At 33.3% G+C, this 13,839-nt stretch overlaps 1 protein-coding gene across 1 annotated transcript in view; it reads right to left on the bottom strand.

Moving 5' to 3' along the window:
• LOC106463835 (threonylcarbamoyladenosine tRNA methylthiotransferase-like) overlaps positions 1–13,560 on the bottom strand; it is a 34,190-nt gene extending 20,630 nt beyond the window's left edge. The window contains exons 1-6 of the mRNA XM_013923914.2: positions 13,449–13,560; positions 11,137–11,214; positions 10,535–10,727; positions 6,701–6,802; positions 3,381–3,611; positions 1,731–1,851 (exon numbers count right to left, since the gene is read on the bottom strand). Of these exons, the coding sequence (XP_013779368.1) occupies positions 1,731–1,851; positions 3,381–3,611; positions 6,701–6,802; positions 10,535–10,712 (632 nt within the window). The 5' untranslated portion in view covers positions 10,713–10,727; positions 11,137–11,214; positions 13,449–13,560. The remainder of the gene's footprint in view (positions 1–1,730; positions 1,852–3,380; positions 3,612–6,700; positions 6,803–10,534; positions 10,728–11,136; positions 11,215–13,448) is intronic.
• Between the last annotated feature and the right edge of the window lie 279 nt (positions 13,561–13,839).

Raw genomic sequence — 13,839 nt, 5'->3', positions numbered from 1 at the left:
TGATTTTAACTTTATACACAAGTGCCAAAATACAATAATTAGTTATAATACCTGTTCATTTAGAGTCAAGATTTCATTTATGTTGATAAGAGTCAGGAATGGAGGGATGTTGTGCTTCCAAAATAATATCATTATTTCATTTCTACGGGTAAAAAAAAAGGGGTATTCAGTCCATCTATTCCAGCAGTTGTCAGTTATTCTTTTTTCATGGACCCCTTCACAAACCAAATACCCCACCCTTTTATACTTTAGGTCTATCTGCAGAAGGTGGTCCTACACATAAAAAGCAGCACCGACACAAATAACAATGTAAATTAATGAAATTATCATATAAAGTATTATTTTCATTTAATAGAACATTGAACCCTTTTTTTTTAAACTATAATACAGAAACTAGATTTTTTTTTTACCATTGTGGACCCCCACACCCCTTTTAGAATGATTATAAACCCACTGGGAGTCCTTCAACCACAGATTCGAACCATGGACCAAGGCTATTCCATTTTCTAATACTACCTTACTCTAAACTATATTAACAAACTCTTTTTCTTAAACCCAACCCTCATCTCTAAATTACTCATCCAATCTTAAATTATTTCACTGTTTCAGTTTTTACTGTATCTTAAAGTAAACTATTCCATAGACCAAACACCCTTTATTTGGAGCCTTGTCTGAGTTTACTGTATCTTAAACTTGTGTTTTCCAGTCTTATTGCCTAATTTTTTTTAAGACAGCATCTAGACTTAGGGATTCCAAACCTCTGACAAACTACAATTATAAAATTTTGAAACAAATGTACAAGTGAAAGACTAATAATGTTCACTGAAAGACTGCCAATTTTTGTGAAAATATACATACTATATTAAAAGATAGTAGTGTCAAATCTACAAAGACTTTCAACAAGTACAAAGAGGTCATGTGGTTGGTCAAATTGATTGAACCTGTAGTGAGAGAGTTAATAGGTAAGTGATTAAATTTTTGTTACTAGGTTTTTATCTTTTTTTTTTAAGTTAGGCCTGGATTTTTAATTTTAAAAGATTAAACAAAAAGTGGTACACGAGCCTGAAACGTTTGAGGGCCAATGGTCTAGATAAACCAAGGAATTATTTTTGCTGTTTTTGTTTTTTTGTAATTAAGCACAAAACTACACAATGGGCTATCTGTGCTCTGTCCACCAAGGGTATCAAAACCCGGATTCTAACATTGTGAGTCTGCAGACATACCGCTGTGCCACTGGGGGGCTTTTGCTGTTTTCTCAACTGAACAATGTTATTTCTAGGTAGTGTACCCATTTATAACTTAGCAAGATATATTGCACAAATAGAGATCAATTTAAGTAAGAAATTAAAACAAAAATTACCACCATATTTTCATACTGTGTGAAATAGAAGGTTAAATTACAATGGTCATGCATATGCTTAAATTAGTAAGATTAAGTTATTCTAGAACAATTTTTATGGTAAGTTGCATACACATATAACCCTAGTTTGTGCAGATATATTAGTTAAAATGTTTACAATGAGTTAGTGTTTTGTTGCTACATTACATACCATTAACCAACAGTGTGTTTTTGTTAAATCCTTGGATTCGGTAAGTTACGTGTATCTTGTAACTTTATCATTTTTATAATTTCATTATCATTTTCTAACTTAGTAATTTAATTTTTATGTGAACAGGTATATACTGTTAGAGCTATACTAACTTGACCATATAAGTTGTAATAAGCTTACCCAGTGTTAATGGGGATAATCTCTATCAATGGGTTTTTTCTGATTTTAGGCAAAGCTAGAGATGCCCCACCTCCTTTACGCCCTCCTTCTTTCTTTGAGCCCAAAAGCCGTACAGTATGACCTTTGAAAAAACAACTGTTTTCACCAAAACTCTCTTAATGAAAGAGTTAGATCATCAAACAAAAATGATGTGAGAAAAGCAACAGAAGATGCCATCAATCTATTAAATTAAATTCTACGTCTCACTTTAATGAAGGGCAAGTGCTTTCACATGCATATTAAAATTTTAAAGAAATATGGTCAAGGACACACACTACACTTATGATGTATATATTCTCAAATAATAAAGAAACATGAATTTTATACTTAAAGAATAAATTAAAACCACATTAAAAAAGCATATGATTGAAATACTATCTTATTTTGGCATCAGACTGCTCAAGTAACAAATACACATTTACCTTTAAGCATTTCCTTCTGCTAATGTACCATCTACATAGTTACCTTTAAGCGTTTCCTCTTGCTAATGTACCATCCACATGCTTACCTTTGAGCATTTCCTCCTGCTAATGTACCATCCAAGTACTTACCTTTAAGCATTTCCTCCTGCTAATGTATCATCCACGTGTTTACCTTTGAGAATTTCCTCCTGCTAATGTATCATCCACATGCTTACCTTTGAGCATTTCCTCCTGCTAATGTACCATCTACATAGTTACCTTTAAGCGTTTCCTCTTGCTAATGTACCATCCACATGCTTACCTTTGAGCATTTCCTCCTGCTAATGTACCATCCACATGCTTACCTTTGAGCATTTCCTTCTGCTAATGTATCATCCACATGCTTACCTTTGAGCATTTCCTCCTGCTAATGTACCATCCACGTGCTTACTTTTGAGCATTTCCTCCTGCTAATGTATCATCTACATGCTTACCTTTGAGCATTTCCTCCTGCTAATGTATCATCCACATGCTTACCTTTGAGCATTTCCTCCTGCTAATGTATCATCCACATGCTTACCTTTGATAATTTCCTCCTGCTAATGTATCATCCACATGCTTACCTTTGAGCATTTCCTTCTGCTAATGTATCATCCACATGCTTACCTTTGAGAATTTCCTCCTGCTAATGTATCATCTACATAGTTACCTTTGAGCATTTCCTCCTGCTAATGTACCATCCAAATGCTTACCTTTAAGCATTTCCTCCTGCTAATGTATCATCCACATGCTTACCTTTGAGCATTTCCTCGTGCTAATGTATCATCCACATGCTTACCTTTGAGCATTTCCTCATGCTAATGTATCATCCACATGCTTACCTTTGAGCATTTCCTTATGCTAATGTATCATCCACATGGCTTACCTTTAAGCGTTTCCTCTTGCTAATGTATCATCCACATGCTTACTTTTGAGCATTTCCTCCTGCTAATGTACCATCCAAAGGCTTACCTTTGAGAATTTCCTTCTGCTAATGTATCATCCACATGCTTACCTTTGAGCATTTCCTCATGCTAATGTATCATCCACATGCTTACCTTTGAGCATTTCCTCCTGCTAATGTACCATCCAAATGCTTACCTTTAAGCGTTTCCTCTTGCTAATGTACCATGAACATTTCCTTCTGCTAATGTATCATCTACATGCTTACCTTTAAGTGTTTCCTCTACAACTTCCACTACTCTATCAATCTGCTGAACTCCCACCACACTTAACCCTTTAAGGTAGCTGGCACGAGGAGCTGCCTGAGGTACACAGCCTGCCACTACCACATGTTTTCCTCTCTCTAAGCCTGACATAACAGCATTACGAAAGTGATCCTCTGCTGGGCCTTTTACTGTGCAGCTGTTGAGTAGCCAAAGGTCAGCCATGGCAGGATCATCTGATGAATTAACATCAAAACCAAACAAAATTAGTCATGAAGTGCTAATAATCATATTGTTACATAACCACAACTCTTAAGTCAGTCAGACCAACAAAACACTAGCATACATTAGTGCACAGAAAACAATAATTAGTGACCTTTGACCATCTTCTTTTGATAGTTAACTTTTCCTTTTTTTACTATGTGGTTACAATGGTAGACACACCAAACTACTTCTAAAATAAAAACAAGAAAAAAACACCTGGTGGTAAATTATGGTTTTTAAACTGCAAATCTGGTATCAAAGAATGCATGTTGGGATAAAGGTTGTGTACATGTACAGTAAAACAGTAACAGTAAAACCAACAATCAATCAAACACTTAGGTTTACAATGTATAGTGCAATAGTTCATTTCTGGATACGTTACTTTTTTACACTTGTGCATGGAAAAACAAAGAAAGGGTGAAATGATTCCAAAGTCTACAGTGAATACTATATCACCTCAACATTATTAGATTGGATGCACGGTTTAAAACCAAAATTCCCCGTAAGAACATACACACATACACCAACCTCTACATCACCCAGAATTCCGCTCATGACATCACACCTAAAATCAATACACTGAAAAACCTCATAAACACAGCCACAAGACTCTGTTCAATGGACTACATAGATGAAGAAATCAACCACATAAAGCATTCCTTCATTCACCACAACAAAACTCAACTCACAAACAAAATTGATACTAACAAACCCAACAACAGAATATTACACTGCAGTTTATCTTTTGTTACTGAAATCAGCTCAACAATAATCAAAACTTGGACAAAACTAGCCATTAAACACAAAATTCCCATCAGCGTCAAATTCTCTCAAAAACCTGGCCATAAATTAAAATCGTTACTAAACAAAAATTATTTATAATCACACAATATCAATGTCATTTACAAAATAACATGCAATAACTGCCCAGAATTCTACATCAGAGAAACAGGATGAAAATTGGAAACCAGATTCACAGAACACAATAAAAAACCATCCCATGTTTTCCACCATTGCAACTCAAAAAACCATAGTATATCTATTAAAAACACATTAATTTTAAATAAAGAACCAAACATATACAAACGAAAAATCAAGGAATCCATCTTAACTGAACAAAACAACCCTACTCTAAACCAACACCCTGGGGTGTCAAGATATCTCTTCTAAGGCATGCAACAATATCCAGTCATGTGACCTCTTTGTTCCATACTGTATATGTATATAAAACCTTGTCGAAACGTTGTATATTTGCTGTTATGTTAAACTTATATTAAAGTGTTTTTTCACTACCCATTAAGCCGTCTCCAAGCATTATCATATCACCTTTATTAAACAGTGGAAAACTGAAATACAGCTTACTTGAGAGACTTCATAATCTTAACTTAAAGTACTGAAAACATTACTTAACTAAATGGAATCCTTCTTATAAATCCATTGTATTAAACATATGAAAAGTAAAAGGCAGAACAGCTTTACCCTGTGCCACTGTTTCACAAACACACAAGCAATTTTTGACACGAGTCTATATATAACATATATATAAATAAGAGACTTTACAAGCTTTACATATTATCTCTAGATCATTGAAAAACTAGAGGTGACCTGATTCAAGTGTTTCAAATCTTTTGTTTTTGAAGTGCTTGGATAAACTGCCTATTGGAGATTTGTTGAACAAGAGGAAGGATAAAGTTGGGGGTGAAATCCTAAATATTAAAGGAAGTAAGTATAAGCTATGAAGGTTGATTATTAGACAATATTATTTCACTAGTAAAGAGATTTTAAACTTATGGAATGATGTGGTGTTGTGGTATTATAGTTTAACTGAATGAGCACATCAGACCTACCCAGTGTCGGAGAAGGTATGATGTAAATAATTCTTATTTTATTAGTTTATATACACAAAATATGGAAGACTTTAGGTAAAATGTACAAGTCTGTTGTACACAAAAATTTAGATGTGTATTTGTACTCAAGGTATGTCAGTAAATTCATGATATCAGTTTGACTCAGACTCTGACAAGTCAGAGTGCAAGATGATGTTCAGGTGAAGAATAAAAATACTTATGTTCAACAGACAGTTTGTAACTGTATAACCTCCAGAACCTCTGAAACACACACACATATTTATTTATATATATATATATATACACACACATTTTTTTACAGTATCCCTGTACACTGTATATGGTATTTACTCTCCTCTACCATGAACTGTTGTTAAATGAGCAATGTAGGGTAAGATTAATAGTAGATAAGTTAGTTAGTTATATTAGGTAAAATAAATAATAATAATATAATAAAAATGTTTCACGAGGCACACATGCGAGCAGAGTAGCTCGTGGGTAATGTAATTCAATAGCGTAACACGAGCTCCATGTTCCCCAAGTGATTTACAACTTATAATAGCATGAATAGTAGTTAGACATGGTTCGAAGGGCAATAAAACAATTGAGATTTTTGAGATGAAAAAGTATTTTTATATTATCATGAAAATAACTGCACTCAGACTAGTAAAAAAAAAGACTCGATATATTCCCAGACAAATATTTTTTTAGTTTATTAAAACTACTTCACTAAAAAAATCTGACTTGTATGTGAAAGACTTGTAATGTTTACTGAAATTCTGCCAAAGTTTGTCAAGATATACACATTATATTAAAAGTTAGTAGTATCAAAACTATAACACTTTAAACGAGTACAAAGTGGTTACGTGGTTGGTCAATTCAACCAAGCCCGTGTCGAGAGAGCTAAGAAGCTTATAGAATCAGTTGCCATCAGCAGAAGTAAAAGCTAACACCTTACAAGAGTTTAAGAAGAGAACTAATTGCTTCTTGAAAACAAAAGAGTGAATTTGATATATACTTTTTCCTCTGGAGGTTGGGTGTCCAAGAATGACCTCGAAGGACACAAATTGTTCCTTGTTGTCCATCTACAAACATACTTTCTTATTTGTACCTGTTCATTGGTTAAATCATCTCATGACACAGAGATCAACTACATAACATTAAACAAGTATAACTTTTGAATGAATTCCAGTTACCAGATATGTAACACTTACCAATCACTTTGTATCCATTGAAAGCAAGAAGACCTGCCATGTACTCACTGTCAGAATTGTTGTGGGCACAGCCCCATGTTTTCACGTAGATGCTCTGTGTTCCTAAAATGTAAAAAAGATTACTAGGTTTATAAGGAATATACAGGAAAAGATGTGCTAAAGCAACTCAGGAATGATGTTCCCTCTAACTTCTCTTTGTACTAGACAGACTACATAACTCAGAAACGATGTTCCCTATAACTTCTCTTTCTACTAGACAGACTACATAACTCAGGAATGATGTTCCCTATAACTTCTCTTTCTACTAGACAGACTACATAACTCAGGAACAATGTTCCCTCTAACTTCTCTTTCTACTAGACAGACTACATAACTCAGGAATGATGTTCCCTCTAACTTTTCTTTCTAGTAGACAGACTACAGAACTCAGGAACGATGTTCCCTCTAACATCTCTTCCTACTAGACAGACTACATAACTCAGGAACGATGTTCCTTCTAACTTCTCTTTCTACTAGACAGACTACGTAACTCAGGAACAATGTTTCCTCTAACTTCTCTTTGTGCTAGACAGATTACATAACTCAGGAACAATGTTTCCTCTAACTTCTCTTTGTGCTAGACAGACTACATAACTCAGGAACAATGTTTCCTCTAACTTCTCTTTGTGCTAGACAGACTACATAACTCAGGAACGATGTTCCCTCTAACTTCTCTTTCTACTAGACAGACTACATAACTCAGGAACAATGTTTCCTCTAACTTCTCTTTGTGCTAGACAGACTACATATTAGTCTGAGCACTACTTTTCTGTCCATCACTTTTTTTTAGCAGCTGTTGGTGTCTGTATTCTTGCCTTATGTTTATACATGGTCTTGTTCACATTGTAGACCTATGTCTTTCACATGAAACTTTTATCAAATGACTAAGTTGTTAGTGGCCTGTTAGTTGTGACATGCTGTACCTGCCACATTACTGGACATATGCACAACTTAAAGGAGACATTGCTCAGGAGACCAATTCAACCAGCTGTTACAACAGTTGAAAGAGAGGATGATGCCATTTGAAGGCTAGCACAACACTTTTTTAATGTTGGGCAATAAACTTCTCTAGATAAAAATATGTTTAAGTGTTTCAATTCAAAACTTACACCAGATCAATCCAGTGTACAGGTAGCTATGATGAAAGCAAGGCACCACTACTTGAAATAATTAAACCCTTTCACTATTGCAGCATCAATATCAAACAAATCATACGAGTGAATATGAAAAACAAAAAACATTGAATTTTAATCTGTGGTTTACAGCTCTGAATCTTCTAAATCAAATGCCAAATTTGATACAAAAGGATAAAAAGTTCATGAAGATGCAGATTCGTGTTCTCACTCTATTAAACTGCTAAGCCTCACAGACTACTTGTTATATCTAGTTTTAAAGCTGTTAGTAAAAACAGTCACATGTAACCCATTTCCTTAATTTTAAGACATTTGAAACTCCTTAAAAAACTGAAATAGAAAAGTAATGAGCTTAAAACAGGAGTCACAAACAAAAACGCTAACTTTATAACTAACCTACACAAAGACTGCACGTAAGGAAAATATGTGGCCGTATGTTTCACAGTTCACTTATGGTCTGATAATAAAGATAAAGATGATTGATAAAAAAAGACAATTTACTTGCAAGGTTCGATTGTTACAGAATACACATATTCCATCTTTAGTGAAATCTGAAAATAGTGTTATAAAAATATTTATTAACTACAGCTATAATATCATTAATCATTAGTTTACATAGTTATTATGTAAGGTGGTAAATGGAAGAATAAAACAAATAACTAAAGATTATATTGCAAAACAGTTGAGTTTTAAGTGGGTAAATTTAGAATAATTTTAGGTCAAAAGATTAGGGCAGTCTTAAGCTATGAGTAAACTTTCTTTAATGTGGAGTTCAAGGTCTGAAGATCCTTTAGTAATGACAGAGAAATCAGTTACATAAAGTATCGTGACCTGTGGTTTCAACATGTGAACAAATTGATGAGTGGCTGGGCTTAAGTAGTGGATGAAGTATCGTGACCTGTGGTTTCAACATGTGAACAAATTGATGAGTGGCTGGGCTTAAGTAGTGGATGGTTGGTTCTGTTAGGTACTCCTAAATGTTCACAAACTCTAGTTTTCAGGTGGCATTTTGTTTTTCCAACATTCATGACCTCATAATCACTACACATGTACTTATACATGAGCCATGAACATAAAAGTTCAGGTAGTTGATCTTGATATCGAAATAAGCATTTAATGCAGAGACTAGGTCTGTATATTAGTCTGAGCTGAAGTTGAGGGTAGAAGTTTTTATTGAAGAAGAGGATTGTTCTTTAATTTGTAAGGATTGTGAGCCAATAAAAGAAGGGGGGGGGGTAATGAAGGGAAATTTGGAAATGGTGTGCACAGTAACAGGTGGCTGGATTTATTATTAAAGTTTTTTTTCCCCATCATGAATTCATTGTCACTTATACTCTATTCCAAGTACCAATATTAATTTTATAACCACCCTATACAAAATCTGCATGTATGGAAAATATGTGCCCTTACGTTTCACAGTTCACCTACAGTCTATCCCAAATACCCATACTAATCCTATAACCGTCCAATACAAAGCTCAAAAGTGATATGATGGTACACTGCAAAAAGAAATCCTATTTAGATGTTTCAAGCACTCCCCCCATCTCTTTAAACTTGAGTGTTTGTTCTCTATCATTAGATATATTTTGAAACTTATCATAGTGGTAGACAAAAAAATGCAAAATCTACAAGTTGCATTCAAATCCTGTAACTAATTGCCTTTTAGGGACACAGGTAAAAAATATGAGGGATTACTTTCTAAGTTAAATAAGTTTGAATCTTGGAATGCTATTTAAAAACACTTTAGCCCTATAACCTGTGTACTCATTAAGTGGAAAGAGGATAGAAATGTAGAACTTAACATAAAAGTAGTCCCTAGTTTCTTAAGAACATATAAGCAACAAGTCTTAGATTTGAATGTGCACTGTTTTATTAGAGTTAAGAAATACCTGAAAAACATAGCAACAGATTTGAAAGCTGAAATTATTACTATCTGTAACACTGATTAAAGTCAAGTAGTAAACAATGTTATTTTACAGTACCTAATGATAGTACTATGTTTTTAATCATAATTCGCTTGTGTAAACTTTCATTTCATAAAGACATTACACTAAATATGTATCAAACTTTATTTAGAAACTAACTAACAACCAGAAGTAAAATTAGAACAAAGTTCTGAATTTCTGATAAAATTATTTGACTCTCAGCTAAAACTGTTGATATATTACATCTTGTACAGTATTTGTATTCTAATCTATAAGAAATCTAAAATTTCCTCTTTTGACCCTATTACTGACATAAAGATAAAACAGTTTGAAAGTCTAAATCTAAGTGCTTGTATACAATTACTATTAGTATTGGCTATGATATACCTGACAAGGTATTTGTGCTGAAACTTGAAATTTATTTGATAGGAAAAGTTACTTTATATTTCTGATTGGTTGTTTTGGAAATGAAAACGTAGCTTGTCACTTTGCACATTTTAAAAAAATTAAGCTGACCAATCAATGCTGATAAACAGATCAGCAAGAGGATTTGTAACTTAATCCTCTGCACACTACATTTGTGAACCACAAATACATAAAATATAGAAAAGATAATGTTTACTACTTTACTAAAATACTCAAAATTTCAGTCTATGCATTTATTGGAACCAAGAATAGTCTGGAAAACGTTGTACGGAGCAAGCCATAAATATCACAATTTACATCTTGTAATGTACCAGGTATGAAACTGTCAGCAATGACTTTCTGTTCTTGGAATGGAACGTCTTCTCTCTTCTTCTTTCTAACCCTCGGAACAAGATGATCACGTCTTGATGTAATCACTTCAATACTTCCATGGGAGTTCTGACCCAAATCTTCAATGTCTTCAATGTCTGTATTGCAGGATCCAACCATATTATCCAGTGATCTCTACAAATAAAGTATTATCAAGTGTGCATGATAATTTAAAGTTCTCAAAGTATAGAACACAGTACATAAGTTTATTTTTCTCAATTAACTTGTATTTGAAATTCAAAATTTCTATTACAACTTAGCCTAAAAAATTCACGTTAAATCCTAGGAAAAAAAAATTAATGTTTCTACACCAGAATCACTTCTCAAAGAAATTAAAAAATACCAATTTTCAATCTATAATACAAAATGTTAATAATGATCTTTGTTTCTATTTTTAATATAAATACTAATCCTTTCCTCACCACACTACATCTCTGGGTGAGTAAGATTATTTGATATCATTCTTCAAGTGAAATACTCTTTAGGAGGAAAATGAAAGTGGTGAGAAAGTTAACTTAGACATATGGTTTATATCTCTACTTACTGGTTTCACCTCTTATACTTCTGAAAGCTCCTGCCCTCCACTACTGCCAATTGCAACTCATTCCATAAGTTAATCACCCTGTTAGAAAAATATAATTATCTTATCTAGAGCCTATATTATCATTAACAACTCTTATAATTGTATATTCTCTTTTTAAGTTCTTTGCTTAATATTTTACCTTACTTTCTCTTAAAAAGCTTTATATACTACAGATACAAAACTAAAAATTTGGGTAAAACAGTTGCATGTTAAATACGTTTTTTCATATACTTGCTGCACTAATTTCTCTATCAAACCAATTGTCATAATTGGAATAGATAATAACTTCATCCATCCATAACTAATAATGAATACATCTTTATTCAGGTATATGTATGTAGTCTTTCAGGTGTTCTGGGTTAAAGAATTCTCATTAACCATATGTCAAAAGGCCATCAACATGTACTAATACTTAATTAAATATAACGATTCCATACAGAAACTTCTGCAAGCTTGTATCACTTTGACCCGATATCTATGTCTACTTCCTTGGAGAGCAAGCCCATTTCAAGGGGTGACACAGATACTTGCATAAATTAGTATGAGTTAGAGGTTTTCTAAGAACTCTATATATTTGGAAAAGCTAGTGACATATGCAGCTTGAACTTAAGGTATAATGCACTTGGACTGTACTGCCATGTAGAGAGCCTCTCCATCCCCAGCAGTGAGTTCGAGCTCAAACAATTATGAAGCTGGCCATCTCATAAAAGATCAAATACAATTATTGTGAATAGATGCTTTTGTTTGTTTCTTTCCATTGATGTCGAAGTTTGAAATTATTCTTTGCAGCACACTTTCTGAAACCTAGGCTCTTATTAATATTTGATAAATTTATCTGTTGGACATTAGGTCACATTCTTAAAAAAATGTCCACAAGCAATAACAATATATAAACAAACTAACTAGTTTTTTAGATTTAATCACCTTTTTTGACTTGTAATAAATGACTAAAATAGACCCTAAACTTCATTTAGTTTTACTACTAGCAACAGAGCATTTAATGACTTGAGTCAATTATCTACAGCCAAGATTATTTTATTCATTCACACTATTGAATGGGTTCCTATCTATATTAAACATATGATCCAGACTATGATAAAGTGAAATGTATTACTTTACATTCAATGTAATTACAAGTCTTCTTCAACATGTCTAACTCATCATTTCATTCAAGCCATTCTGCAATGCCTGAACATCCTAATCACAGCTAGAAATACCCATGAGTTTAACCCAGTTGCTGCGGCTGGGACGTATATTTCCAGTGCTCCCACCCCCTCACACTGCAACTGGGACAAATATTTCCCATTGTTGATGCTGTTTATTCGTCCTTCTTGATTATCATCACTAGACGGAAACCTAGCATCCTCTTATCTCATTACCTCTTCATCATCATGCATTTTACTCACTTTCACTATATTCTAAACTATCTGAGTCAAGCATATCAAGCATATTTACATAGTGATTAGGGTTACTACTCACTCCAGTGATGCGGGCATGGATGGCATGCAGTTGTCGTACATTCCGCTTAGGCATCTTGTTGGTTACTGAATGTAAAACATTGAGGGAAACCATATATCAACATTAGGTGGGATGCCAATAAATACTTTCCAACTCATTTTACTCCCGTACATCATACACAGCAATTCTGAATGACAATGGGAAACATTTGTCCCAATCGCTGTGTGAGCACTGGCAAATATATGTCCCAGCCATAGTGAAAAGGTTAATATCACCAGTAAACTTTATTAATTATGCCCCTATCAATATCAGTAAATTAATGTAAATAACAAAAAGCAAAGAAAGCCCCCTGTACTGAGCAATAACTTTCCAGTTTGACTGGAGTCCTTTAATAACATTTTTACTTTCTCTCCCATCCAAAATATATACAATCCAATAAACTAGTCTTAACTGATCTAATTTTCTTATCTAACTTTTTGTGTGGTAGCTTAACACCTCAGATTATTCTACTTTAGTTACTTTAATTTTCACATATTCAGGACACTATTTTATAATATAAAAAATAATTAAACAAATGTAAACTGTACACAGTAATAAGTATTATATTCAACTTCTAGTTCTACAAGTAGTATAACTGCAAGACACACTATCAGTGCATGTATCATTAACCTAACACGAATTGGTTCATGAAACAAGTTGAAGCAAACACCAGGACAGCTGTCCAACTTAAAAATATCTGATGAACCTATATGTATGCACTTGAAGTTTACAGCTGATATATATGTTTTATCAATCACACAATAAATTCACAATACCTTAAATATCTCTGTAATTTAAAATACAAATATTGAAACAAATAATACTACATAGTGAAATTAACACTACTTATTCATACTCTCGCACAATATTAACAACGAAAGAGCGCCCTCTCATATTTTACATAAGTGAGAAAAATCGTCAAAAGAAATTTTATTACAGAACGTAATATTTCATGGTGCTTTTATGTGGATTGTTTCAGATAAAAATTAGATGAAAGCATGAACATTATGAAAATTTTGTTAATTCTTTTGTACTGTTAAAAATTTACATTTTTCTTAAACATCAATAAAATGCCAAGTTTATTTACGAGTATCTAAATATGTGTTACGTCTCCGTTTGTTAATTGATTTTTCCGTAACTTCGTTCCGACGAAATTTTAACGACACA

Source organism: Limulus polyphemus, unplaced genomic scaffold (genome assembly GCF_000517525.1).
Source record: "Limulus polyphemus unplaced genomic scaffold, Limulus_polyphemus-2.1.2 Scaffold1495, whole genome shotgun sequence".
In the NCBI taxonomy this organism is placed as follows: domain Eukaryota; kingdom Metazoa; phylum Arthropoda; class Merostomata; order Xiphosura; family Limulidae; genus Limulus; species Limulus polyphemus.
Note: the sequence above shows the minus strand (reverse complement) of the source record. Positions and strands in the feature narration are given on the sequence as shown.